This window comes from Sander lucioperca, chromosome 15, assembly GCF_008315115.2.
Source record: "Sander lucioperca isolate FBNREF2018 chromosome 15, SLUC_FBN_1.2, whole genome shotgun sequence".
Taxonomy (NCBI): Eukaryota; Metazoa; Chordata; class Actinopteri; order Perciformes; family Percidae; genus Sander; species Sander lucioperca.
The window spans coordinates 1,623,284-1,650,362 of NC_050187.1; the positions used below are offsets into that span (position 1 = coordinate 1,623,284).

The 27,079-nt window shown below is 40.5% G+C and overlaps 1 protein-coding gene across 1 annotated transcript; it reads left to right on the plus strand.

The window, feature by feature from the left end:
* Positions 1 to 1,757: 1,757 nt before the first annotated feature.
* LOC116053603 (ras-related protein ORAB-1-like) lies at positions 1,758 to 17,774 on the plus strand. The gene is made up of 6 exons (XM_031304688.2): positions 1,758 to 2,136; positions 5,620 to 5,692; positions 7,240 to 7,335; positions 13,119 to 13,214; positions 15,020 to 15,151; positions 17,341 to 17,774. The coding sequence occupies exons 1-6, from the start codon at positions 2,123 to 2,125 to the stop codon at positions 17,539 to 17,541; spliced, it is 612 nt and encodes a 203-aa protein (XP_031160548.2). The 5' UTR covers positions 1,758 to 2,122; the 3' UTR covers positions 17,542 to 17,774.
* The last annotated feature ends 9,305 nt before the right edge of the window (positions 17,775 to 27,079 follow it).

Sequence of the window (27,079 nt, forward strand, 5' to 3'; positions counted from 1 at the left end):
TTTATGCGGCGAAAGTGCGGCATATTTGAAAAAATGCGGCCCCTGCATAAATATGTAGACTTTGGCTGATTATGCATTGAATTATGCGATCGCATAATCGCGTTTTTCTGGAGGGACTGTCTTTAAGACACAAACAACACATGACGTAGGCCTACTTGCTTCCATGGCATCAGCTAGCCTGAAAGCTTCACACAAGAGAGCTGTTTTCTGTTGTTGTGAAAATGCATTTATCTCATATTACGAGATCAGGATCTCGTAATTATGAGATAAGGTGTCTAATTTTTTTTTCTATGGTGAATGTAATACGCTTCCGTACTTCCGTAATGGATATACGGTGTTTCCTTAATGTTAATCAACGACCACCAAGGTTGGTGGAAGAAAGTGACAAAGACGGTGAAAGTACAGGGTGTAATGTTAGTTCTGAAGAACAAGAGGTTGTCACTGCTGAAGCTAGCATTAGCTACCACATCGGTGCTGCTAGCCGACCCTGTAACCCAAAGCAAGGGTCTTCATCACAGGTGGCAGAACCAGGGGAGCTTGGCGTTGAGAAACCAAATCAAATTGTCCTGAAAACTTTTCCTGCACGCTTGTTCTCAGGCAAAAAAAAAAGAACTTTCAACAGTGCCGGGTATGGTAGCAGAAGCTGGCTGGAATACTCCATCCAGGCAGACGCTGCATTCTGCTACCCATGCAGAAAGTTCCGAGCACCCTCCTCTGCTGTGGGTCTCGACCTTTACGCTAAGTGGATTTTGTGATTGGAAGCATGCATCTTTTTATTTTCTGTATAAGCCGGTTCTGCGCAATGGTAGGCTAGTTGTCCATGACTTACCTGTTTCAATACCCAATAAAATCTGTTATACGTGTAGACCTGTATGAATTCATTTAATGCTCATTTGGAAGATAATTAATGCCCGTCCGTGAATTTGTGTCTGGCGCCGGGTCTAGTTACAACCGTCCCTGTACACTGGGACGGTTGTAACAGTGGAGAGACTGTATTAAAATCAATTTTGTAACCTGTACATATTTCATAAAAACACTTAAATACATTGTTTCAGCAGTTGACAGATTGAAGTTTATAATATAACAAATTGGTTATTGCAGTGTAAATGGTTTTTGATGTATTGCTAAAAACTGTCCCATGGTCTCCCTACCTACGGCGTCGATTTAACAAAGGCAGAAGCATAAATTGGCCTTAAGATGCAAGGAAGTGAGGCAAGTGGAGGAGCAGGGGATGCAAATTAAGAGAACCAAGATGTAGGCCAGTGATGACAGAACCATGACTCATGATGACACCACATGAACTCCAGACAGAAGTTTCTGGATAAATGGGAGTTGTTTGCATTAGTTATCTTTTACATTATATTGAGCACTTATAACATGGTACTTTTTTATTTTCAGTAATACAAACTGTAGGGGATTATTGGTCAATGGAAATGTCAATCTGGGATAGAATCAACAAAACTAAATAGTGGTACTGAGGTAAACTATAGCCTACCGAGGGCTGATGTGTCAAGCTGTAGTCAAATGGAACTGTGTGATGTCACTGGAGAAAATACTTGTCAAATAATACTGTTGAACATAAGTACAAAATACACATCGGTGAGGTTTTAGTATTTGTCCGGAAGTTGTGTATAATGTGTAGTTTTGACACGAGGCACTAGCTGACTCCGCTCTGCCACGTTTCACTAAATGACGTAATCCCTCCCGGGGCTGACAGTTCGATACACACACACACACACACACACACTCTCTCACTCACTCACTCAATGAGAGGGAGAGAAAGGGCCGGTTAGCTGGACATCTCCTCATACCCCCTGTTTTTTCGCTTTATGTTTACAGCTGTATAGTGTGTTAGCAGTCTGATTTAAAAGACAAGGCATCCGTAAAACCAAGCCACGTATTTGGTGTTATTCCTGAGTTGGCTAACCAGCTGGCTAATGTTAGGTGTTTCCTGGTTGGAGTTGCAGCCATTTTGGATTTTTACCGAGGAACAGCTAGCCGGGGTCGTGGTTTTGGGACCAGTAAACTAGCCACCGCTCCCGTTTTCGTAACACCGCTGTTTATCTGCAGACAGGGACAAGGGTACGCTTGACGAGAGGGGATACAATACAACGAGTCAACAATGAATCCCGAATAGTAAGTATCATACTCAAGAACGTTGTGTTAGCTACATTTTGGACAGCTAACTAAGGTTAGCTAGCTATGTGCTAACAAGTAAGTTAGCGTTTGCAAATAACTTGTCAGCAGTTGAACTCCGTAACATCAGCTGACATAGCTAGCTAAGCCTTAATGGCCACTTGGCTGTGCCTGCCTGAGATGTTGACATTTTCTAGGGGTATCGGTGGCATGTCGTTTTGTTATCAGTCGATAGATAAATATAACAAGTGCTTATTAACATCTTTAACCAGTTGTTGGGCCAGCTGCAGTAACGTTAGCTAGCTTTTGTGACTGGTTTCGGTTCGCTGCGTTTTACGCTGAGATGTGAGGTTAACGTTAAATACGTTACAGGACAAAAGGGGCCTTGTAGAATTTTGACTGCTAACGTTAGGGTTAGGATTAACGTCAACTGCTTTTGCCTGAACAATTGTTATTTTAATTTTGATAGATTAACGTTATGCAAGTATCAGCTATGCTAGCTAAATCAGGTTGACTTGACAACAAGGATTCCCTTAATTAAAGTTTTTGAAAAACGACACATCTTGCCCGGTTGGCGATGGTTAGCTAACTTAATAACTTTACTTGTCTGCGTGTGTCACTGTGAAAGCGTTATTTCCTTGCTACTATGAGCATACTGTAGCAACGGTCATCTGTTGTTTACATCCAGGTAATTATTGGTTTTACGCTTTACCTGGTGTTGAGCATGACTCAGTTATTAGCTAGTCATATGGTCTGGTATGGCTGAAGCAGCCTCTCAGTCATGTGTAGGTCACATGCTATAGGACAATCCCTCGATTTCACCACAGCAGCGTTGAGCAATCAGTTAGTTCAGCTAGCTTTGGTATTGCATTCATAAATGTTGACATGGGTGCAGTGTAACATTTTTTGGAGTACAGCTTTTCCTTGTTTGGCAAGCTGTTACACAATACTACTCTTAAATCTAAAAATTGGTACATTTTTATCGTCAATACTCTAAATAGTCATATCCCCATTCTGCTCTGTAGACTGCTTTATCTTGTATTAATGATTCACCTCCTTGGTATAGACTAGATAGTCCAGGCAAGGTCCAAGCTCTTTTTACTCAATGAGAGTCACTGTCAAAATGAAAAGGAGGCATTTGACATGGAGCATGTTGTTAAATACCCCTTCAACACCGAGGGCTCAACCAGGGTTGACCTTGTGTTTATAAGGGTTATTAACCCATGTCGATCGACTTGATTTTGCGACATTAGAAATGAGTGTTCCTCTTCTGTTTAATAGTAAATTGCAGCCTCGCCACCTATTGTCTCCCAACAAAATATATACCAACTAATCACTAACTAGGGCTGTTGGAACGAATACCGAACGATGACTAATCGTTTTGGTGCCTATTCCTAACTGTCATCACCGCATGATGCTCACTTTTTCTCAACTAAACGCTGTAGAGACAAATTCCGCAACCGCATAGTCCATTTCTCGCATAAAATGTTTTCAGAAACACATTTCGGTGAAATATTTTCGTAAAATAAAGAGATCGTATTCCAAACGAGCTGCCATTATGGTGTGTTTTGAAATCCGGGAACAGACGCGTTGTTAAGAATCCCACTTTGTTTCTTGTAGAGCGAGCGGTCGGAGCAGAGGAGAGTTTAACTTTAGTAGCGAAGATATCAGATGAATACAGCACATGGATGTATAGTAAGAACGGTACAGCAGGGTTTGCAGTTTTGTGCACTGTAAGCTGTAGCAGGAAAAGTTAACAACTGCTGTTTTCCGGTGCGTTCTTGACTTCGAATGTGACGCACCAGAAGAAAAAATCAAACCCATATGTGTCTACTTGCAATGGGAAAGAGAGTCTTTCATTAGCAGAATTTCCATTTCAAAAACTCACATAAATGCGCTTATACATGTAGGAAAAGGGTATCAGAAACAAGACTGACTTCTGATTCTAATTCATAGGTTTACTAAAGAGTGACACACCATTATATAGCTGGTTACACTGCCGTCTGGTGGAGATCCCAACACACTACAAATAGGCAAACTGGCCGATACTTTACACAGCCATATCAGTGGCTTTAACTAAACCGAACGACACAAAAATGATCGGCATCGGCGCTCAATCGGCAGATATTGCTCATTGATGATCATAAATCGGTATCGGAGGCTAAAAACGTGATCGGGGCATCTCTACTCAGCAGTGTTCATTGTCCTGCATGTTTCCTTGTTAAATGCAGACCTCTGTGCCACTCTGCCAGATGATCTAGCCGATTGACACTAATGCTGATGAACATGCATCTAATGCCTATCGTACACCAGAAGACTTTGAACAGACTTTGAAAGGACTACAGTCTGACACCATCTCACATCATAACGTTAGGGTCACTAGTTGCAAGACTACAACTAGATATGTTTTGAAAAATTGAACCAAGCTAGTTAGCTACCGCTAGCGTTAGCTGGTAATTTAATGGAACGTTTGCAGATGATCTGCCGTACATGCAGATGAATTGCGGCAGTACCCGGAGGTCCGTGTTTATCCGGCGGTAAAACTCCTGTTGGATGACACGCTTTAAAAGGGTTGAAAATTGGCAACTTTCCCTCTTTAGCGTTTAGCTTATAGCATCCATAAAGAACACTAGCTCTTAGGGCTGGGCAATATATCAATATTATATTGATATCGTGATATGGGACTAGATATGGTCTTAGATTTTGGATATCATAATATCGTGATATGACAAAAGTGTTGTCTTTTCCTGGTTTTAAAGGCTGCATTACAGTGAAGTGATGTCATTTTCTGAACTTACCAGACTGTTCTAGCTGTTCTATTATTTGCCTTTTCCCCACTTTAGACATTATGTCCACTGGGCGCCCGGATAGCTCAGTTGGTAGAGCGGGCGCCCATATGTAGAGGTTTACTCCTCGAAGCAGCGGGCCCGGGTTCGACTCCCACCTGCGGCCCTTTGCTGCATGTCATTCCCCCCTCTTCCCCCTTTCATGTCCTATCAAAATAAAGGCTGAAAGTTCCCAAAAAATAATCCTAAAAAAAAGAAGACACGATGTCCACATTACTGAAGATTATTTATCTAAAATCTAAGTGTGAAGATATTTTGTTAAAGCACCAATTGTCAACCCTAGAATATTGCCGCAATATTAATATCGAGGTATTTGGTCAGGAATATCGTGATATCTGATTTTCTCCCTATTATCGCCCAGCCCAACTGGCTCTAGCTGTTTGCTGCTTCCTGTTTGGTGCTGAAGGGAGCACACCCATTGGTTGTTGACAATGTTCACATGATTTGACTTCATGAGAGAGCTAGACTGTTTTAGTAGTCCATGACCCATCACTGCTATGATCTTAACTGTGTTTCCTGGCCCTTACTTTGGCAGACATTTATGTAGTTTAACGGGTAAGCTGTAACTCTCTCACTTGGTTAACAATTTCTGAATATCCTCTAACTGAATTTTTTTTTTTTTACCTTTCCCTCACAGTGACTATTTATTCAAGCTGCTCCTGATTGGTGACTCTGGTGTTGGAAAGTCTTGCCTTCTCCTCCGATTTGCAGTAAGTTTCCCCAAAATAGCACATTTATATTAACTCCATTTTCGCCTTAAGTGGGATTCAGTCTTACAGTATTTTGAGTTTTAACTATGCAGTGATTTCATGCAGACTGTTGAAAGCTGTCTTCAGTTGGGCAACCATATATTATTGCTTTCTTAACTGGGTTTCTCATTAACTCAATAAGAAACTAAGCAGCTTAAATGTGCAAATTCAAGCAGTTAACCTGCCTGTAACTCAATCATTTACTGTGCAACACGCTCCATTTTGTATACTAGGGCTGGGTCAAAAAAACTGATTAATTACTGCATTGCAATATGAACTTCCCCAATATATTATCGATTTAGAAAATGCAATAACAATAGTTGTAACAACGTTGTTAGAAGTGTAGAATAAGAGCAGGTTTAAATCTAGCTTGTTATCGAGTTCCGCTCCTGTAAGAGTACTCATATTATGCTTTTTGGCTTTTTCCCTTTCCTTTATTGTGTTATATATGTTTTTGTGCATTTTATAGGTTTAAAAAGGGAAAAAGTCCACCCCAAAGGGACTTACCATTTCCAACAGAAAACACTGTTCACCAACTGCTCCAAACAGCTCTATTGTAGTCCAGCCTTTACTTCAGAGACAAACGTGGTCACTTTGGAACACACGTTATAATGTTCACCTAGCTGCTAGCATGGCACGCCCTCATACTCTGCTTCTGACTGGCTAGTAGTCCTTACCTAGCTACTGAGCATGTGCGACTCCCAACAAAGATGGAACAGAAGTGAGATGTCTCACTCTGTAGCTAAAACAGAGAGCTCAACACACAGGGTGAAAAGAGGAGCTGCAGCAATGTGCAGTACAACAAAATATGGTGTTTTCTGAAAATTAAACCATGTAAACCTATTCTGATACAACCTCTAAATACAATTATGAACCTGAAAATGAGCATAATATGAGCACTTTAAAGGAGAGGAGAGAAAGACAGCAAAACAAAATACTCCTACACTCAGCTGAAGAGAAGCACTAGGCTGCAACACATTTCTTTTGGTTTAATGATAGGCATTCTTTTTTTGAGGATTCTGTTATTAAAAAAAAAGATATTCAAATCCCAAAATTGAAAATCGAGCCCAAGACAGTTGTGCATTGTTTACCTCAGCTGAGGCACGTGTGTATGCACTTTACATTTTATTTTAATGCATGTAAATGGTTTCTTCTTTGCTTAATAGAAAATAATAAAAATGGTGAAATAAGTTTGGGGTTACATTTTTTATATATTTTATCACAAATGTCAGTATCTTATAAATTCTATACATTTTTGTCACCTATGTGTATGAATATTGATGTCATGTGAAGTATTGAATTGATATTGAACTGTATCCGTATAGAATTGTGAGGTTTCTTGACAGTACCCAGCCTTGTTGTATGCTATTAAAACTTTCCCTGTACCACACCTTGGCTATGTCCCTCTAGTGCCTGTAGTGACTGATGGTACTGATTGGGTGTGTGTATAGTCAAGCAGGAAGTAAACAGGACGTATGAGCCATCTAACTGACTTTTTCTCTCTGCAGGATGACACATACACAGAAAGTTACATTAGCACTATTGGTGTGGACTTCAAAATACGAACCATAGAACTAGATGGAAAGACCATTAAACTTCAGATTGTAAGTAACCTACTGCTTCACTTTTATATCAGTGTCCTTCAGTAACCATAGCTCACTCAGAAAGTCCGTTTTTCAGGACAGGAGAACTATTTTTCCTTCTCTGTACAACTGGAAATATTAGAGCATTAGTCTGCCCTTACTCTAGATTTTTCTTATTGTCAAAAAATGCCATATACAGACCCAAACGGACCATGTGTTGGTCTGTCTCTCAATACTTTCTAACTTCTCTACTAGGATTGTGCCAATTGGCGATCAGATCGTACAGTATATCGACGATTGAAGGAACGATCGGCGATTGGGTTTTCCTACGCATATATTAAACCAAGCCATTGTTGAGCGTTTTTTGCTCCTGTCACATTATAACTCACCGTGAGCTCATTTTTCACTTTATCTGCAAGTCTGGCATCTCAAATTAACAAGCAAAACCATGGCTAGGAGTGGGAATAGCTCCTAAATATCTTTTGAGCAGTTTAACAAAGTGTGTTATAATGGCATAAAACACACACACACACACACACACAAAAAAAATGAAAACCGTAAGTTACATTTATTTTTTTTTAATAGAAAAACAGTTGAAACAGATAATTCACAATTTCCCTAAAGGTACACATATACAAGATTTTTGGCTGTACATAATTCACACAAAGAATTATTTACATTTTTACAAACTTAACACCAGCGGTGAAATGTAATGAAGTACATTTACTCCAGTACTTAAATGCAAATGTTGAAGTACTTGTACTTTACTTGAGTCTTTTCTTTTCATGCCACTTTCTACTTCTACTCCGCTACATTTCAGAGAGAAATATTGTACTTTTTACTCCACTACATTCATCTGACAGCTTTAGTTACTAGTTTTGCATTTCGTACTTTTACCTTTTTCCCCCTCTATATATGGGCACCTGCTCTACCAACTGAGCTATCCGGGCGCCCTGTAACAGAGTATTTTAACATTGTGGTATTAGTACGTTTACTGAAGTAAATGATCTGAATACTTCTTTACCACTGTTTAACAATAGACTGTGCTGTGTTTTTGTGCTGAGGCTTGCAGTCTCAGTCACGGATTGGATGAATTTTCATCACATGACTATGCTTCACACTATAAAGAGAATCATTGTCCCTTGTAGGGGGAAATCCGTAGAATTTTATGCATTTTCCAGCTTCTTGATCATGTAAATGGTTGCTTTTATGCACATTTTGAAGAAGGGCATGTTGAATGCAAGTTTTTTATCCACTTAGGCCTTGTGGGGGGCAATTAAGGTCTGGTGGGCCACCAGGCTTGCAATATGCTAGTGGAAACTATGGATACATTCACTGTTGGTTTGGATCTGCACATGGGATTTGTTAACAAATTAACAATATTAAATATAATCTTTCTTTTTTTAATACATACCATGCTACAATGGTTGGGTATCATTTGGATTTTGCTGCTTCTTTGAGAAGTGGGGTCAAAACAGGTTGCATGCTTATTTCACAGATTATTTTAGTTATAAAAACTTCAATAAAATTCATATTCACAATTCCTTTCATATAGTTTATGGAACCTAAAAAACAATTATGTACAGTTTAATTTGGTTGCTGGTATTAAATAAGATTCAATAACCTTTTACCTTTTCTGGGTTTGTAAACATTGATGAGACAGAGCCCACATTCACAGATGCAGTTAAGCTTCAAGGATATACTGCTACATGTATGTTTAATATTAAAACACAATGTATAAATATATGAATATGTCCATAGTAATTATTTTTATAATAGTTTTGAATGCACCATAAAAAGGTACTGTATGCCTAAAGGCAACTAATTTTAATACGATATATAGTGGGAGGGTCCCTTCTCCTTCTCTCTTTCAGCTTAGGGGTCCTTGGCCTAAAAAACGTTGAAGACCCCGGCTTAATGTATATGGGAATGATGGCATAGAGTGTTTTTCTCTTGCAAAAAAGAATTGTCAGGTCGCTGGGGAGCGCTTCATCCCAGCGCCAAGTTTTGTGTCGTTGACGACGACATTAGCTAACTTAACGCAACGTTACCGGTGGTTGACTACACAGCTGACAACAAGCCTACGGTGATAAAAGCCAATTCAACAGTCCCCCACAATATTCAGTGTCCAGCTGATTTGGCTTTTCTGTCTTTGTTGTGATAGTTTTTGTCAGACATATCATCAGCTTGGGATGGACGGACACAGCCAGAACACACACATGATTGGTTTGCCGAAACATGAACGACAGTGACAACACCATCACCTTTCTAAAAAAAGAGATAATGTTAATACTAGAAGCGCTCAGAGTGGCCACAAAAACAGCTTGAGCGCTCTGAAAAAAGATGCTCTTTCTCCTCATTGGGAATAAGTGCAAAAAAAAACCTCATCCTAGAGCTACTGGTGCTGCTACTACTATTAAGGTTAATGTAAACATGTTAGTTTTAGTTATAGGCCTACAGGGTTAATACAGTGTACCCTATATGAATTGCTTATGTGAATATTATTGCTGACATCAAATTTGTGCTTTAATGTAGTCGAATCATCGCAGGTTAGGGGCGTGCTGCAGCCATGCAGCTGATTTTTAAGGTTGATTTGTATGTCAGGATGGGAAGGACAGACACAGCAAGCACACCGGAGGTCTGCCTGTGGAAAGACGTGTTATGAGATGTTGCGGAGATTTAGAAAAAAAGCTTAATTAGATCAATGTGAAACCCTTGAGCTTACTATTAGGGAGCAATCAAAATGCAGGGCCTGGCACACACGGAGAAGGCAGATTAACAAGCACAGGCTTTCACCATTTGTGCACAGATGGAGAGCCTACAGACAGTGACATTAAAAACATTCATTACAATATTGGTGTATACAAGGCTGAACAACTCTTCCTCAACCATCTTCTGCCAGAGCTGTTGACCCGAAACATGGACCCTCCTGGATGAACACACAATGTACTGTTCAAACTGCAATAGTCCAGAATATGGCAAGCTGATAGCTGAAGTACAAAAGTTGTTTTCGCTACAAGTGTTCAGATCAAAAGAAGACCATTTAAGTGGCTTTGCAATATAAAAGGCAATATAGCTCCATATGTACAGTATATAATGTAAACACTTAAAAGAAGTGTAAATAGTTCCTTTACAATCTGAAATTTTAGATTGTCGATCATCTTATCTGCATACATTTGCTGCAATGTTGCTCCTAACATCTATAGATTTTGGTCGATAGATTCAAATTTTAAAAACTAAATACTGTTTCTCCATATACCAAATACAAATTTGAACGTTTTCCATCCCAAATGTTGTGTTCATTTGGAATAAAATGGTTATTAAAAACTGACACATTGATTTGTTTACATTTTAAATGTTTCATTATTTTGTCTGCTCACAAACTGCATATGAATTCATAAAATTTTTACATAAATAAAAAGTTCACTACTCCAAATACATCCTTGTGAACTTCTGTTCCTACTGTTTAAGTCCAGATTCATTTCTCACATCATTGCATATACAGTGGAAATGTATCGACTACAGTAAAGGAGAATTCAAAGACTGAGCATTATGTTTAACTATAAGAGCAACGTGGTAATGAGACCAGACAAGAGTGCAAGTACAACAAATAATTCGTAGTATTTATATGTATGACACATGAAATAGACTTTGTTAGAACTTAAATGCTCTGTAAAATGTCAATGCAGCACTCGTTTAATTTTAGGTGTCAATATTAAAAGTCAGTCAAAATCGACTAAAATAAGTTATAAAGAGAAAACCATACCAGTTAGCCCACGATGAAATTCTGGTGTGTTTGTAGTACCCATCCAGTGTTTCCTTTTAGGATTTTTTTTTAGCAGTGAGGGCAGGTCTGTCTGAACAACAAACCCCCGCGCCCCCCCGCCAAATGTTTTACTTATGAAACGGAACTGACACTTCTATCTATCTACAACAGGTCTACAAAATGAATTTTACAAGAAATTCTTCATAGGGAAACCAAAACCCAAATGACTACGTCTATAGACAATTTCCAATTTATATTAAATTACACTGACTCGCTTACTGTTTTAATGTTTCCCGATGTGTGATATCAGGACGATGAGCTGACAGAACTGACAAGTTGAACGTTGTCCAATTAGAACGGACCCACCGCGGTGACTTTTTTGGTTGAGCTGTTGGTTTAATAGTCGACTCAGAAGAAAGCGAACGTTTTGACAATAAACTCCATCAACACAACAGTATGTGGAGTTAAACTGGACGGGCCCAATAACCTCTGGATAGTTCTACTTGTTGTTAAATTGCAATGTGAGCGGCATTACGAGCAGCATTATGTCGGCAGGATCATTTAAAAGGCAGCCGCGACTACATTGTGCGTCTGCCCTATTTCTGAGACCGTGGCGGCAGAAATTTTGCCATGGCGGGCCGCCACTACAAAATCAACATAGAGGAAACACTGGCATCTTAGTTCAGCCTGCTATTTCCTTTTTCACGTTGTGAATGATTAGCTGTCTCTGAGTGTGTCTAACGTTTAGGCACTACACTTTGGCAGATATTTGTAATGCCCCGCACACTATCACCATATCATCCAGGATGTCTACCTGAGTAAGTGGAATTACAGATGTTAAAAGCTTGATGTTCTTCCATCGACCAATGACACTTTCCACATGTATCTCACATTTGAAAGTCTTCTTGATTTGTCCATTTCATGAGCAGAGAGCGGTTTCTTGCCTTAAAGGGTGTATGTTGCAATGTCTTCCCTAATCAAAAAAAACAACCTTGATTAGCCAAAATCTCATCCTTTGGGTCAAAGAATCATGATTTTGAGAGTGTGCGAGCCAGTGATTTGTACTGATTTGTACGGTTTCAGTTTGCGATCAGCACAACGGGCAGCTGCCGTCTCTCTCACGCACACACTACACACACAGTACGCACACATCATTTTCAACCCAGGGGTATTTTTCGCCAAGACACAATGAATGTTCTTCTGCGTTTTAACTAGTATGTTGTTTATATTGACTACCATTCCACGTATGAAGTTAACAGGTCTACCTGTGTCAGTCTGCAGTGTGCTGAGAGACACGGGCAGAGCAGAGCGAAGTCTCAGAAGAAAGAGCAGACATATCAACGTTGCTCGTGAAGCTATGTGTGGAAAATTGGGCAACTGGCTAATTGTATATGGCCCGATGTATGTTGGACCTTGTGTCATTTTGGTGGGTTACAGTACAGTGAATGAAAAAAGAATAAACTGATTATTATTATTATTGAATCATGTTCTTTAGTAACTGCAACCCAATAAAAAAATATTCACAGGTTCCATAAACTGCATGAAGTTAATCGTGAATATGAATTGTGTAAAGATCCTTTTTTTTAAATTCTCTGGGGCGCCTTGGGAGGTCACCTGGTTGAGCGTGCGCCCTATGTAACCTAAACCTAACCCGATTCTGACCTGCGGTCCTTTGCTGACCAGAAAATAATCTTTAAAAAGTGTGAATTAAGCATATTATCTTTGGAATCGGAATTTTGGAACCGGTTCTCGATGCCCAAACCAGCCTAATGCCACAATAAGTAATTATTGTGGCTTTTAGTGGAGAAGTTTAAGACTAAGAATAAACTAACTTAAAATAAAACTCTATTGAGAGACAATACTTGAATTTGTGTTTGACCATTGAATGGTCAAATCTAGAGATAATTAATATTGCTGAAAAATGTTAGTGATAACATTTGTATTGACAGTTAAAATCTGTCAGTGTGTTGTTGCCTTTGTCAACTGTCGAAGCCAGTCATCAACAGTATGAACTGTAATCATGTTTTTCCTCTGACAGTGGGATACGGCAGGTCAGGAGAGGTTTCGTACAATCACATCCAGCTACTACAGAGGTGCTCATGGTATCATTGTAGTGTACGATGTCACAGACCAGGTCAGTATAACACCACACCCTTTCATACCTATTAGAACTATTTATTCATACACTTAGAGATGACACCCCTGTGCCAAAACTCCACAGATGCTCTACCTGCCACAAGGCCTTACACATTAGAAAGTAGTTCTGTTTTTTATTTTACGATCCAGAGATGGTTTAATAAGTGGTGGTGGAACTAAAGGGAGGTTCCCCCTGAAACCATGGGGTGATGATAGTTCAGTTTAAACAAAATTACATACAGTTACTGCTGCCCAGGGCTAACAGTTTGGAAATTCTAAGCGGGAATGGCTGTGTGGAATTGACAACTACATGTGGTCTGCCCACATTGGTCCGTTAGTAAACACCTGCTTCAGTTAACTTCGCGATATCCTGACTTGAGATCAGACATGTAAGATATGTAACATGGAGATTTCAAAAGTTATAAGCAGCTGTGAGTCCACGCTGCAGCCACACTGTCCTCTGTATGTTCATTTAAAGACATGCAGGAGTATGCCCCACTCTTCTTCATAAAGTGTTGGAAGTTTGAAAGTTTGGCGAACTCATTTGATTGGATCCATAGCTTCTGTGTAGTGCTCATAGTTCATAAGCTGTAACATCATGTGGTCTTGTATTGCTTTCTGTCCTTACAATGTTTGAAACTAACTTCCCCTCAAAAAAAAGTGGCAAACCCAGTGAACTCTGATCTTATAGTGCGTTCCATTTACCTCGGAACTCGGAAGCCGGTGCTGGGAATGATGTCACACCCAAGTTGACCACGTTCCGTTAAAACAAGTCGGATTTCATGTTGGGGTTAGCTTTATCCAGGCTAGCCATTGTTAGCAATACCAGTTGATACCAATTCATTAGGCTGTTTTTGTGCATACAAACAGTGAAACATGTCCACAGATAGAATTTGGCAGTACAATGTGTACGACTGATTTAATGATACACAAATAAGACCGATGTGCTAATAAACTGTATATTACTACATCATTTACTACTGTTGATGCATGGAGCAGCCATGTTGGACTTCAAGGAGAATTCCGGTCGATTTCAACACGTAGCTCTGTTTGTAAATTTGGAGTGCTGTCAGTAGCCAGAAAAACGAAAAAACAATCAGTGTCGCCTACTTGTGTTATCCTCCTGCTATGCTAGCATTAGCACCCTGGAGGCTGAAATGGGGCAAGTTTTAAACATGCTTTTAGCCTTTTAACATGTTCAAGATGGCATTACAAGTGCCTACCCATGTGAAGTGATTCCTTCTGAGTGAACACGGTGAATCTGACTGCAGTAGATGTGAAAGAAATGCATTAAAGTTGTGCTAATTCAGCTCTGTTTAGTTCCGGTGTTGAGACGGCAAGACGAGTGCTTCGGGACCATCTACAAACTACAACACCGAAAAGAACTACAAAAAATATTTATTAATTTAATTATTAAATAAGGTAGTGTCTCCAAACTTACCTCAATTATGACTTGTCTCCTGCTAGTTGTACTACAGTACTTACTTTTAAAAAATAAGCATATGCCTATTTTTTAAAAAGGGTGCTAACGCTAGCAGGAGCATAACACGGTGTAGGCGACACCGATTGTTTTCGTTTTTCTCGCTACTGACAGCACTCCAAATTCACAAACAACAGAGCTACGTGTTGAAATCGACCGGAATTCTCCTTTTTAAGGGGGCACGTTTTACTGACTTCCAACTTCCGAGTACAATTGGAACGCAAAATACATCCATATTGCATAAAATGTCTTACATTTGGCTCTGTGAAAGCTGCTGTAGCAGAGTTAGCTTCATGTTAATGTTTAACTGCTCCCTGTCTCAGGAGTCCTTCAACAATGTCAAACAGTGGCTACAGGAGATCGACCGCTATGCCAGTGAAAATGTCAACAAGCTATTGGTCGGGAACAAGTGTGACCTGACGACAAAGAAGGTGGTGGATTACACAACAGCAAAGGTAATGCACCTGGGTATTTACTCACACACACAGAAGCTAGTGTAGCAAACTAGGGGGTGGGGTATGTGGCAAAAATATCACAAATTAACTAATTAAGCACTTTAATGGTTCTGTACTTGACATTTACAGCAATAATGACCCAAATTAATCATTTATGCACTGCCTGGGAGTTTGACATCAATCACGCAATTATTTGCATAAAGCTTAGTAGTTGTCAGTTGCAGCAAGGGATAGGGTTGGGTACTGAACTCAGTACTTTTTAGGGTGCCGGCCGAATTACGTCGGTACTATTACAGATTTGCGTTAAATCAATTGTTGCCAAATGTCGGTACCTGAGAGCAAGCAAGCTTCTCTGTTCTCTCCTCTGCATGTTGACAGAGAGAGGGGCTCAGCTCTGACACAGACTCTGTGCAGACGGAACGAGACTACTTTGACTCTGCAGCTTGTTCAAGTCACAGTGGGTCACGGTAATGCCGATGTGGTTACATTATTTACAAAGCCGAAAGCCTTCCCGGTGCGGTTAACGTTACACTTTTCTGAGACAGGCACGACAACCTTCTGTTCTGTCTGCCCTGGTGACAACTGGAGGTTGTAGGGCAAGGTGACTTTATTTGTGTAGCGCATTTCACCAACAAGGCAGTTCAAAACACTTTACATAAAACATGAACCCCTTAAGGCCTTTTAATGCTTCTGCGTAGAATCGACGGCGTACCCCCGCAGACCCCTCTGAGTCTACGCCAGACCCTACGCCGTAGCCTGACGTCACCTCTCGAAAACTGTAACTACACGTCGCTCGGCAGTGGCTTGGCAGCGTTGCATTTCCCCCGACTCATTTCCTGGTTCTCCTTCTCCATAAACAACATGAACTGTTGTTCAACATGAACAACATGAACATGCTCTGCTGTGCCACGCTACATCCCGTACCGTCATAACCCCAACCGTCAGACACCGCCCACCAAGAGTCTGGGTCTGCCGAGGTTTCTTCCTAAAAGGGAGTTTTTCCTCGCCACTGTCGCAATAGCCACTGCTAATGCTTGCTCTTGGGGGAACTATTGGAATTGTTGGGGCTTTGTAAATTATAGAGTGTGGTCTAGACCTACTCTATCTGTAAAGTGTCTCGAGATAACTCTTGTTATGATTTGATACTATAAATAAAATTGAATTGAATTGAATCAAGGAGAGGGTTAACTTCTCCTGCTCCAGATGTCCCACCGTGGTCAGAAAGAACAGGGGAGACACTTTGTTTCTCTCACTATGACTCTAGAGTCACTACTCGCTCTGAAGCTAATCACCGTCACTCTCTCACTTCTCCCTCACTCTACACACTCCCCCCACACACACACACACACACACACACACACACACGCCGGCTTGACGCACACACCAGCACACGTGTATATGTATACATGAGTGTCCTAGTTAACTCGCAATTAATCATATATATATATATATATATATATATGTATGTATACATGAGTGTCCTAGTTAACTCGCAATTAATCACTTTTTTTAATTTGTTCTAAATGTACTTTAAGTACTTTAAGTTTGTATGCTCAAGTGGTATTTGAGACTGGACATACTGTTACCGTTGGTAACACAGTTCACATTCCAGTACATGCAAGTAACTTTAGTCTTGTTGAGAGAACCCTCTGGAAGGGCTTTGAAACACAACTTGCCATTCAGAAGACTCTTTCTTTATCCATTTCTGCTCAAGGAGGTCTTTTTGTGCTCTATAGAAATAATATATTTACAAGAGGCTCTGAAAAGTCGCAAAATCTAGCGAGAAAGTCGCCATTTTGGCAACATTGTCAACAACATGTTGCTGCCGCTTCCTGATTTCCCAAACTATGCAGCGAGATCACAGAACGTGCGTGCATTAATTGCGCGTTTAGTGACGTTAAAAGGAATTTGCACATTTGTAAATGAAATCCCTGATGGCCCCTCATATTCAGCTTCCATTTGACCTATGTCGTGTTGACTGAAGCCAAAGCTGCCCATACAACAGACATGACATCTCTTCAGTGTGTCGGCTCTTTCTCTTCCCTGTCTTCATGTGATGTTTAGTATTTTCTGTCATTTCATGATATTTTACTTTGCACCAATACAATAAAACATAAAGTAAAGAACCTCCCTACTACAAAAAAAAGAAGATGCCTAAGCTACCGTGCTCTGTTCTCTGTTGTGTCCAGGAGTTTGCAGACTCTCTGGGCATCCCCTTTTTGGAAACCAGCGCCAAGAACGCCACCAATGTGGAGCAGGCCTTCATGACCATGGCTGCTGAAATCAAAAAGAGGATGGGCCCTGGGGCCACTGCTGGAGGAGGGGACAAGCCCAACGTAAAGTTGACCCCTGGCACTACTGTCAAGCCTTCATCAGGAGGATGCTGCTGAGAGAGAAACCTTTGCCCCCCCCCACTCCCCCCACCCCCCACCTCCCCTCCCCTCTGCAGGCTCTGCATCCTCCTGAAACTCTACTGTGTTCCAGCAAAGCCCCACCACAAGTCGACAGGACAGGGAAGACACGTTTCACACGTCTGTGAGAACAAGAAGAAGAGGTTGCCTGTATTTGTACTGTACATAGTATAGCCACACTACCAAAAACAAATAAAGCGTCCTTCTTGTCATACTGTCCTGTTATCGATGACTAATTCTACAGATAGGCCATCATTCAACCCGGCCCCGACTCCCCCATCACCCCCCTAACCCAGACCTCTCGGAGAATACTCTTTTATTTGGCCCTCTGAATGCAGGTTAATGAGGTGTGTGTGTGTGTGTGTGTGTGTGTGTGTGTGTGTGTGTGTGTGTGTGTGTGTGTGTGTGTGTGTGTGTGTGTGTGTGTGTGTGTGTTCCTATAGCAGGGTTGGTAAATTAATCAGTTTCATTAAGGTGTCTGTCTGTATGGACCTTATCTCTCTTTCTTTTCCTTCTGTCATTATTTTTGCTGTTTGTATCAGCATGTCTGTCCCCATTTGAAGTGTTTATTTTTTTTTTTTAATTTTTCTGCCAACCTCTGCACAGCAGTGTTTCACTGTTAATTTCTAGTGCAACAGTATATGTACATAAACGTGTGAGTGCGTGTGTATATATTATATGCGTGTGTGTGTGTACACGTACACACTCTCAAATCTGATTTGCCAGTTCTTGTAGTGTTCATTCTGTTATTGGGATAGTCTTGACTCTTTATCTCTGCATTACATTTGTGGCTGAAGACAACTGTAAGTTTGTTGCTCAACATGTAACAATGAAAATAAATATTGTACTACCAGACTGTAGAAAAGGGGGAGGACCTGTCTGCGATTCTTGGTGAGATGTGTAGAAAATCTGTTTGAATTATTTATTCTACATTCATTTGGCATATCTATTGCTAGTTCTATAGGGTCTGTTTGCAAATCACTATGTAATATCAGTACAGAATCACATATATAACATACAATGTTCTCTTTTTTTTCATAATAAAGGCAACTGGATTCAGTTTAAAAGAGGGCTCTGGGACGAATGTTTGCTGTATGAAGAATGTTAGAACAGTGCTCTATTGTACAGCTGTATATAAAGGTCAGGTCACAACACAATGGCCATATGTGTGTGTGTGTAGACATACTCATCAATGGAATAGTTAACCTCAATTCTAAACTGCAAGAGTGTGGTTCAGTTTCAAAGTTCTACATAACTGATTGATAAAACGGCCTGAATCACTGGAGCGTTTGGTAACGTCAGGAGAGAGGAAGCGTCTGAGCCAGCACTTCTCTAAAACGTGACATCTTGAATGTTTAATCACTATGGAGAAATGCACCGGCTTCCCAGAAGCCTTTGAAAGAAGTGTGGCTCACTCAGTAACCGTAACGGTCCACGACAGAACATGCTTGTGGAAGTGAAACCTGTGATGATTACAATTCTTCCTGCATTTGGAATGCACGTTAAGTCAAATGGGAAGTGCAATTCATGCTGAACAGCATGTATACCAAGATCAGATACTTCCCTAAACAAAATCTGAGACAGGGGTAATATTTATATGACTAGTATAGCTGTGTTATAAGTACTTTAGTAAGTATAAGACAGATACATACTTCTCTCAGCAGCTACGTCACATAAATCACAAAAAGGAAGAAAGGCAAGATGAGAAGAAGAGATAAGGGGACAAGGGGATGAAAAAAGAATAGGAACAAAGTGAGACGATGAAAGAACGAATAGAGTGGGAAAAAGAAGGGAAGATGGGTCAAGAGGAAAAAAGGCAGAAAAGATACTCAGAAAGGACAAAGGGATAAATAAATGAGGGGGGGGGGGGAGAAAGAGGAGTATACGATTCACCAAGTTTGTACATGGAAAAATAAACCTGCGATAGCTTCATTATTTTTATTTTTTATATTAACATTTATTTTACCAGGAACTAATCCCATTGAGATTAAGAATCTCTTTTTCAAGGGAGTCCTGGCCGAGACAGCAGTAGGCTATAATACTTCCATATTAAAATATACAGTGAAATACAAACAACATAAAACAGAAAAAGACAGTTGGCCATTTAACATCAGCTCAACATAATCACCAGCAGCGCCCAGTAACAGCACATGAGCATTTAGTACTCAAATAGTCCTTTATCCTAATTTTAAACTGTCATTGTTGGTAGGTTAGTCTAATTTAAGATGATTCTGCAATTTATATCAGGATTAGGGTGCAAAAACTTTAAAGGCACTTTCACCGAAGACAGTTCGCGTTCGGGGAATGTCATACATGATTTGCCCATATCAGTCCCTCCAGAAAAACGCAACTATGCGATCGCATAATTCAATGCATAATCTTCCAAAGTCCGCATATTTATGCGGGGGACCCATTTTTTCAAATACGCCGCACTTTCGCCGCATAAATTGCCGATTACGGCGCAAAATATTCGGGGCTTGCATGATTTCATAATCCCCGCATTTTCGTTACAAAAAAGTCACATATATCTTAGCAGAAAGTTGAAAAATGTTGCGTTTACTTCACACAAGAGCAGCCATTTTCCCCTGTTGCCATGGGAACGTTATGAAGTGACGTAATTACGCGACGTGAACATCATCGAAAAAGCTGCAAACCCCGCGATGAAGCCATGATGAAACCGCAGTTTTTGCAAGTTCCCGCAATTTCATCGCATAAAATTGCATAAATATCCCGCATATTCCATTGCATTTTTTAAGAAAACGTGCCGCATAATCAAGGATTTTTGCCCGCAACAATCACAAAAAAACTCATTTTTCTGGAAGGACTGCCATATGATGGAAGATTACATGTCCTGGTGGGGACTTTAGGAGTCAGGAGAGAACATAAGTAAGGAGGCAGTTTACACAGTATGGCTTTAAAAAGAAAAATACACCAATGCTCCAACCTGCGATTGTGCAAAGAAGGCCGACCAACACTCATACAGAATGTTGTCTGCTTATGGTACATCATAGAGAAGATCTCATCTGTTACCTTTATTGACCTCTGTTGGCAGAACGCAGAAACTACAGCAGTAGCACTGGCTCACGGTGAAGCCTCAGTGGCTGAGGACTTGTGATCCAGTTGGACATTACCCAACACTGAGTGAATATAAAGAATCTCAACATTTGGTTAAGCAGCATTGGACTGATCAATTATAGAACTTCAGTGGAACTTCAGTTGTCTAATCTGTATCATGAGGAGATACAGATTAGATAACATAAATCTAGTTGGTTTTGTACTTTAACCCCACAAGTCCAATTAATGATCACTGCTTTCATTGAATTTTGGGTTGCTTTATTCAATTTGACAGCATTTGAAAAAAAAAGAAAAAAGAAACGGTTTCTAAACAGTATTCTGACTCAACTTTGACATACATATAGTCTTTGATTATCCATCAACATACATTCCTCTAATATTAGTCAAAATAATTCAAAATGTCAGCTTTTTTGACTCAAAAATTAGGTTTAATGAGGTTTATTGACCATGAATTCCGAAAAATAAGTGTAACACTAGTGGTAATAAGTTGGTGTCCGTGGCGTGTATACAGTACTGGTGGTAGTGGAAAAAACAGTAAAAAAAAATTTTTAAAACAACAAAAACACTGAAAAAAGGGACTTCAGCGCCCAAAAGACAAAAATCCACACTTTTTCTGACATTTCTGTCCCTTTTTTCGACACTTTTGGTGCTTTTTTCATGTTTTTGGCACTTTTTTGTTGTTGCCGTTTTACACTTATTACTAGTTTTACACTTATTTTTGGAATCCATGGTCAATAAACCTAATTTATAGGAAATTATACCTAATCCTTGAGTTAAAACTGACTGGTATATGTCAACGTTCAGTGAGGATAATGTTTCAAAATGTTTCAATTTCTTTTTCAAATGCTAAAAAATGTAACAAAATAGATTAGAGATCAGATCTTTTGTTGTACTTGCAAAGCGCGTTGCGTGGAATCATCCGTGTTATATTTGGTTAATTAAAATTAGGAAGCTAAAAAGAAACCCATATTTCTGATACAGACATTTAGAAAATGGGTCAAATTTGACCCAAAGACAACACAAGGGTTAAGGTATTCCAGCTATTTAGCATTGCACTTCAGTAGAATGTGGATACATGAGAAAGCTATAGTTTTGTGAGCACCTTAGCTAACATTAGCTTACTAACAGCTAACTTGTCCTCAGTTAGACATAGGTTGCTAAAATAATCCTCGGACACGTTCAAATCTCATGTTTTTAGCTTAAGAGGACAAGTTAGCCGCTAGTAGGGTTAGCTTGTAACATTATTAGCAAGCTGAGACACAAACATAACACTATAGCTTTCTGATTGAAGAGAACCCAAGGAAACCCCCCCGCCGTCATGTTATTTTATACAAGTTGGCTACTTATCTCTACTTTTCTTGAGTTCACTTGAAAAATGCAGCAGTATAACAATTATCAGAATCAGAATCCGGTTTATTGCAAAGTATGTTTCCGCATACAAGGAATTTGGTTTGGTGTTTTGGTGCATTGACAAGAAATGGCTTACAAGACTTCTTAAAAACGATCACTGCGGGCTCTGGATGGGAATAAACCTGGTATGATTTGTCACTAGAAGCCTGTCAGGTAATGCAGCACCCAGTATGCTACATTGGGACCTTTACACAACAACCTCTGATTTAAAGTTTTAAAACAAAAAAACATGAAAATCTGGAATTATTCAAAACAAAGCAAACATTAAGTGAGTTCTTCTGCCTGTGGGAGGGTTCCAGTCACTTTACATGTTGGGAGATTATCTTCATACAGTAGCTGCTGGCAGGCCTGATGCATCCTCAAGGCTGGCTGTCTTCTGTGGATAGTAAAGTCAGAAGAAGTCTAGTCAGTAAAATATCAACTCAATTACCAATGTATTTCCTTCATTTACATTTCTGGCATTTTTATTTAGGATTGACTTTAGTCTGATTTATTTGCAGGGTTAAAAAATGATCACAATTCATAAATCCCTTGTCTGTTATTGAAATAATATTTGATAAATTGTAATATAACGTTAATTGCTGTGATATATTCCCTATTTTGCCCAGCGGAATCTGGTGTTCCTGGACCCAAACACTTGACTGAAGCGATGTGTAGGTTTAACTTAATCTTGTAACGTGATCACAAAATCACAATAAATTAAATTAGAAGACAGTATTTCATGCCGTAACTTATTAACCCTTTGACTCACCTAAACATCCTCCTCCATGCCGTGCAGCAGTCTGTCGCCCGTCTGGTGCGGGGGAGTGCAGAGCAGCACATCGGTTTGGGCTGTAACTTAAGGCCAATATATGCTCCTGAGTTAAATCAGACAATTTGTAATTAGGGGAGAAGTTCCACTCTCAGGATACTTCCAGCTTCTGAACTGGTTGCAGTTCCACCCTGGTTCCATATGAGGGCGTTCACAGGCGAGTGCAGAATGAATGGAGGTCTTTGGAGCTATACCCCTTTTGCATTCGAAAGGGTGAGGCTAAGAAAATACACACTGCTGGGTGTTAGATTTTTTAAAGTCGTTTTTTTGTTCTAAAAAGCCTTTTAAAATGTCAATGACGTCATACACATATACGGCCACAGATACTGCTTTACGGCAAGCTCTGAGACGCTTTCTTTGTTTTCTCAAGGCATCTGTCGGTACACGATCCGTTCTGCACAAGATAATACCAAAGAATTTCTAATATGGGAAGAAGTTCCACTCTCTCGTTACTTCCGGCTTCTGAACTGGTTGCAGTTCCACCAGAGTTCCAAATAGGGGGCGCTCACAGGCCAGTGCAGAATGAATGGGACTCTATGGAGCTATACCCCTCAAAATCCACTTTTCTCAGGATATAATTTTTTGTCTAGTAATTTGAATGTTGCATTTGAAAGGGGAGGCTAAGAAAATACACACTGCTGGGTGTTAGATTTTTTTAAAGTGGCTTTTTTGTTCTAAAAAGCCTTTTAAAATGTCAATGACATCATACACATATACGGCCACAGATTCTGCTTTACGGCAAGCTCTGAGTCGCTTCCTTTTTTCTCTCGAGGCATCGACAACACAGCTGACAGGTTAGACTCTCCCTGTTAATACACGGGCTAGAAAGAGGTTTGCTAATGTTTTAAAGACCACGCCGAAATATTCACTCTGGCATTCTGGTTCTGCTTCGGATGCCGTCAAGCGGGATCTCCGATCGTAATCTGTCCACTGACCAATCAGCATTCATTAGCAGAATGCTAGCGTGTTATGGGCAACAACGACTCAACCTGTAACAAATCGAAAGGGCATAAGTACTCGTTCATTCAACTTTCGACCTATAATCCATGTTGAACTTGCAAAAACTACAATCAAATCTGAGATTTCTCATCGACAATCGGGCGAAAGAGACAAATTTAGCCGTCTAGCTCCATAGGGTCCCATTCATTTTGCACTGGACCGTGATCACCCCCAGTGGAACTCTGGTGGAACTGCAACCAAAGTAGGTACAATGGGGCTTAATAGGGAGTGGAACGGCTTTCCGTAGACGGGCTTTGATAATACCAAAGAATTTCTAATAAGGGAAGAAGTTCCACTCTCTCGTTACTTCCGGCTTCTGAACTGGTTGCAGTTCCACCAGAGTTCCATATAGGGGGCGCTCACAGGCCAGTGCAGAATGAATGGGACTCTATGGAGCTATACCCCTCAAAATCCACTTTTCTCAGGATATAATTTTTTGTCTAGTAATTTGAATGTTGCATTTGAAAGGGGAGGCTAAGAAAACACACACTGCTGGGTGTTAGATTTTTTTAAAGTGGCTTTTTTGTTCTAAAAAGCCTTTTAAAATGTCAATGACGTCATACACATATACGGCCAGAGATTCTGCTTTACGGCAAGCTTTGAGTCGCTTCCTTTTTTCTTTCGAGGCATCGACAACACAGCTGACAGGTTAGACTCTCCCTGTTAATACACGGGCTAGAAAGAGGTTTGCTAATGTTTTAAAGACCACGCCGAAATATTCACTCTGACATTCTGGTTCTGCTTCGGATGCCGTCAAGCGGGATCTCCGATCGTAATCAGTCCTTCACTGACCAATCAGCATTCATTAGCAGAATGCTAGCGTGTTATGGGCAACAACGACTCAACCTGTAACAAATCGAAAGGACATAAGTACTCGTTCATTCATCTTTCGACCTATAATCCATGTTGAACTTGCAAAAACTACAATCAAATCTGAGATTTCTCATCGACAATCAGGCGAAAGAGACAAATTTAGCCGTCTAGCTCCATAGGGTCCCATTCATTTTGCACTGGACCGTGATCACCCCCAGTGGAACTCTGGTGGAACTGCAACCAAAGTAGGTACAATGGGGCTTAATAGGGAGTGGAACGGCTTTCCGTAGACGGGCTTTGATAATACTGTTTTACCGAGGATACGACCTGCACGATCTGTTCCACGCTAGCCTATGGCTAGCCTCCACCGGGAAGCTAACGTTAGTTTAGCTAACAGCTAATTCGGCTAACCGCTAGCTGACAGCTAGATTCAGTCTAAAATAACGTTAACTCAAGCGTAATGGGAAAAGCAGGCTACAGCTAAATTAAGACTTCACAGTAATAACAATAAAGACAAGTATTGAGTGATTGTATTTTAAATGAGCACAAGTAAAGTAGAACTGACGTAACAGCTGTTATATATGTTAGGTGTTTGTTATATATGTCAATGTTTATTTTCAAGTTTTATTTTGAGGGTCTTTTAAAGTTATTACATGCTGTCTCAGCTAGCAGTTAGCCGAATTAGCTGTTAGCTAAACTAACGTTAGCTTGCCTGTGGAGGCTAACGGCAGACCGCTACAATCAGCTAGCGGTTAGCCGAATTAGCTGTTAGCTAAACTAACGTTAGCTTGGCTGTCGACCGGAAGCGTGGAACAGATCGTGCAGTGTCGTAAATCCTCGTACAACCGCGCATGCGCGAACATTTTGCGCATGTGCAGGCAGAACGGATCGTGTACCGACAGCATCGACCACGCCGAAATATTCACTCTGACATTCTGGTTCCGCTTTGGATGCCGTCAAGCGGGATCTCTGGTCGTAATCAGTCCTTCACTGACCAATCAGCATTCAATAGCAGAATGCTAATGACTTAACCTGTAAGAAATCAAAAGGACATAAGTACGCGTTCATTCAACTTTCGACCTATAATCCATGTTGAACTTCCAAAAACTACAATCAAATCTGAGATTTCTCAACGACAATCAGGCGAAAGAGACAAATTTAGCCGTCTAGCTCCATAGAGTCCCATTCATTTTACCCATATCACCCCCAAGAGAACTCGTACAATGGGGCTAAATCAAGGGGGTAAGCCTCTCCTCGGACCGCGAACCTCCTATGGCGCCATTTTAATGCTACGAAGCTATCATCTCCCGTTAGCATCCCATTGACTCCCATTCATTTTGACGTCACTTTGGTGACACTTTATTTCTCTCACTATGACTCTAGCGTCGGTGCTCACAACGAAGCTAATCACCGTCACTCTCTCACTCACTCTACCACACACTCCCCAGCATGAACACACGCCGGCCCTATTGAGATACGCTAGAACGACGCAGACACCAGCGCACAAGTATAAACATCAGGCCACTTAAGTGTGATTTATGCTTCTGTGTAAAATCTAGGTTGTGGCTACATACGTAGGTACGTGGAGACACGAACCTACGCCGTAGCCTGGCGTGCTCCTCTCAAAAAATGTAAACACGTCACAGCAATGCACGTTGCTCGGCCATGGCTTGGCAGCGTTGCATTTCCCTCGATTCCTTTTCCTGATCAGCCATTTCTTTATACAACAGTCGAGAACCTTTTTGCAATTATGTAAGCACATAATGTAATCTGAAATCTGCTGCCCTGATTAAAAAAACAATGCAACTGATCTCAGCTGGTATTCTGTCTGTAATGGAGTGGAATGGAAATATATATATGGACCAGCCTCCTCTGATATTTATATATGAAGGCAAACAGTCCAATGTCTGTTCTACGTATTCTATTTCTATGGGATAATGCGGCTAAACCTTTACCGGCAACCGGCATTCGCGGGAAAAATCAGATTAGGTGTGGACCATATTTCCGCTCAGAGGGGTGGTTGTAATGTGACATTGTTTTCTCTGTACATGAAATCCTCTGTAGTATGTACATATGTTTTTGACTTCATCTCTAAATACTTTCCACTGGTTATCTTCATTCTGATGTTCGCATTTCCTGTTAAAATACTGCAATACCCACACTTTGTTCATACACCACCCTATTTTACAAGTAGTAGTTTCGTCCTAACTGGCGCGAAATGGACACTACTAGATGCGTCAAGTGAGCCTAACTCCTGTAGAAAATAGCGGAAGTAAAGAGAGTTTGCTTAGAAATAAAAGATAATCACGCACTCTCAAGGCAGCTCGCCAGCGTAACTAGATGTATTTTGAAAGGTATTGACCGGATGTAGATTCCTTATTTTTGCTGCGAACCGTGCTTCAGGAAACA